Source organism: Corticium candelabrum, chromosome 3 (assembly GCF_963422355.1).
Source record: "Corticium candelabrum chromosome 3, ooCorCand1.1, whole genome shotgun sequence".
NCBI lineage: Eukaryota > Metazoa > Porifera > Homoscleromorpha > Homosclerophorida > Plakinidae > Corticium > Corticium candelabrum.
The window spans coordinates 9,700,233-9,702,732 of record NC_085087.1 but is presented as its reverse complement, the minus strand read 5'-3'; the positions used below and the strand labels follow the sequence as shown (position 1 = coordinate 9,702,732).

General features: G+C 42.6%; 1 protein-coding gene across 2 annotated transcripts in view; it reads left to right on the top strand.

Moving 5' to 3' along the window:
- The window catches only part of LOC134176749 (uncharacterized), a 20,102-nt gene that overhangs the window by 7,676 nt on the left and 9,926 nt on the right, over positions 1-2,500 (top strand). For both annotated transcript variants that reach the window (XM_062643408.1, XM_062643409.1), the window contains exons 14-20: positions 1-69; positions 141-164; positions 226-300; positions 1,323-1,436; positions 1,492-1,592; positions 2,186-2,357; positions 2,417-2,488. The exon at positions 1-69 is cut by the window's left edge and continues 62 nt beyond it. In XM_062643408.1, the coding sequence (XP_062499392.1) occupies positions 1-69; positions 141-164; positions 226-300; positions 1,323-1,436; positions 1,492-1,592; positions 2,186-2,357; positions 2,417-2,488 (627 nt within the window). The remainder of the gene's footprint in view (positions 70-140; positions 165-225; positions 301-1,322; positions 1,437-1,491; positions 1,593-2,185; positions 2,358-2,416; positions 2,489-2,500) is intronic.

The following is a 2,500-nucleotide window of genomic DNA, read 5'->3' as shown; positions in this document are numbered from 1 at the left end:
TGCTGTCCTGTTGGCATTCCCCGTTGGAAATCAGCCATCACCGACGACTTGAATAACGCAATGCAAAAGGTCTGAATACATTCACTTTACTGTTAAATCATTTACCAAGCATTTTATGTGGATTCAATTGATTTTGTTAGATTTGCTTGGCTTTGCAGTCTCAGGTGGTTTGTGCACTATTCTGCAGTCAAACTAAACAGAGTTGGGTGTAATGGTATTGTTTAGTTGAATAGCGACATTCCAATGGAGGTGAAGTCGCTCGTTGATAGCATTGAGATGGGACAGTACTCAAGTGCACCGGTTTGTGTAGTAACTGTGTGTGTAGTAACTGTGTGTGTGTGTGTGTGCACATGCATTCGTGCTTGTGTGCGTGCATGTTTGTCTCCGTCTGCCTGTCTGTTTGTCTGTCTGTCCGTCCATCTCTGTCTGTTTGTTCGTCCATCTGTCTGTCTGTCTGTCTGTCTGTCTGTGGTAGTATATTTTCAAACATGAACTATGGTACAATAGCAAATAAAGGCTAATTAGGAGTCCATACAGATTTCAAGTTCTATAAGATTATAAGGGCATAAAGTCCTTGTTTATGCTAGAATGCTATTTATGTCAGATGCCTTCTTCTGGAACACACGAGCATTGCACTGCTGCAGTTTGATGGCAATTCGCTTCCTCCAGTAGTCTTTGAATTTACTTGCATTTTGTCGGCCTTTGTCACCTCTTGATCTTTTTGACAAGGTGTTTAGATAGCTCTCTGCATTTTTTCCCCATCTCCCATAATGTTCTAATACTAGGGGAATCACCTGTACAGACATACCTCCTGGATATGTTTCTTTTCCGTATCTTGCCTTTTTTCTGTCTTCTCGTCTTGATGACCGCAGCTCCATCAATTGTAGCAGATAGAGGAATATGTCCGAACTCCACGGGTGGGCTAAGGCTATGTCCAACTCTACATTGGAGCCAGCTCCGGTGTCGAACACAGAGATGTCTGGACGGCTTTCAGATGTTGAATACCTGCCTGTTGGTTCTTTCCTGTTGTGTATTTGAAGGCTTGCCAAACACTCAGACCACACAGACATAATGGAATTGTGTGTCCAGACTGGTCCACCTCCAGTTTTACAAGTGATTTGGTGGTAGCTGCTGGAATCATGAATTCTGTCTGTCTGTCTGTCTGTCTGTCTGTTTTTCTTTTGTCTCTTTTTTGTTGTTCGGTATGTTTGTTTCCTTGTTGTCTCATTCACGTGGCTCTAAATGTGTGCATGCGTCTTTGTCTCTGTTAGTTTGCTTTGTTTGAATTTTCTTGCTCAACTTGTGCATGTGTCATCACATAGACTTTGTTTGCTCACAACGTCCTCCTCAGTCTCAAACCATTTACTGATGGCCTCGAAAACATTGAGTTATCTCGTCATCTTGCTGCCGTTTCATTCAAAGATTCTCTCTGCAACGTCAGCAGTCAGCATCTCCACATACAATCATTCATTACTGATTGCTTGTGTGTAGTATATGTCAAAGTTGTTTCCATGGTTTTCACTTGCCGGTACTTTGAACTTTGAACCAGTAACACATGCAATGAAGAAGAACAAGAACGCGATGAATGACACGTGAGGGTTGTAGTGGAGTAGATGACAGGACAGACGAACGAGGTGGTTGATAGTCGGATAGGCAGATGAGAATGAATGGTCTGATGGATGGTCTGATAGACAGTCCATTGGACTGTTTGTTGGACGGTTTGTCAGACTCGTTGATGGATAGTTTGATGGGAGACTTAGAGGTTAAGAAACTCAGACAGACAGACAGACAAGCAGACAGACGGACAGACAGGCAGATAGACAGACACATAGAGAGACAGATTTTTGTGTTTTTCTTAAAATTTTTGACATAGTCACCGTACAATATACTTATCCATTCATGTGTCTGTACGTGTATGTCTGTTTGTCTGTGCAGATGGACAGACATGTAGACAGACAGATTTTTGTGTTTTGTACAATACACTTATCCATTCTTGTATCTGTATGTGTGTCTGTTTGTCTGTTTGTATATGGATAGACACATAGGCAGACAGATTTTGTGTTTTTATAATTTTTGTGTAGTCATTGTACAATACACTTATCCATTCATACATCTGTATGTATGTCTGTTTGTCTGTTTGTCGTTCGTTACTTTTGTTGTGGTGTGACTTTCTGGTATTACGTAGACTTACAGCCACCCCTTACCCATCGTATGACCACAGCTATTCAAAGACGTCAGTCCCCAACACGTCACCAATGCCTAATAAACCAACTGCTCTAGCTGGTCAACGAGACGTCCCATGCTGTGATAGGAGGCAGTGTGTGCTCTGTCTGGAAATTGGAGATAAGAAGCCGACCGTTAGTTTGTTGTCGTTGGGGTGCGAAAATGTTGGGCAGTTGGTGTTTGTGTGTGGTAGGAAGCTGGACGGATGGTTTGTGTGGCTTTGGACGAGTGGGCTCATGTGAATTGTTGTCTGTGGTCGGCTGAGGTGAGAAATGTG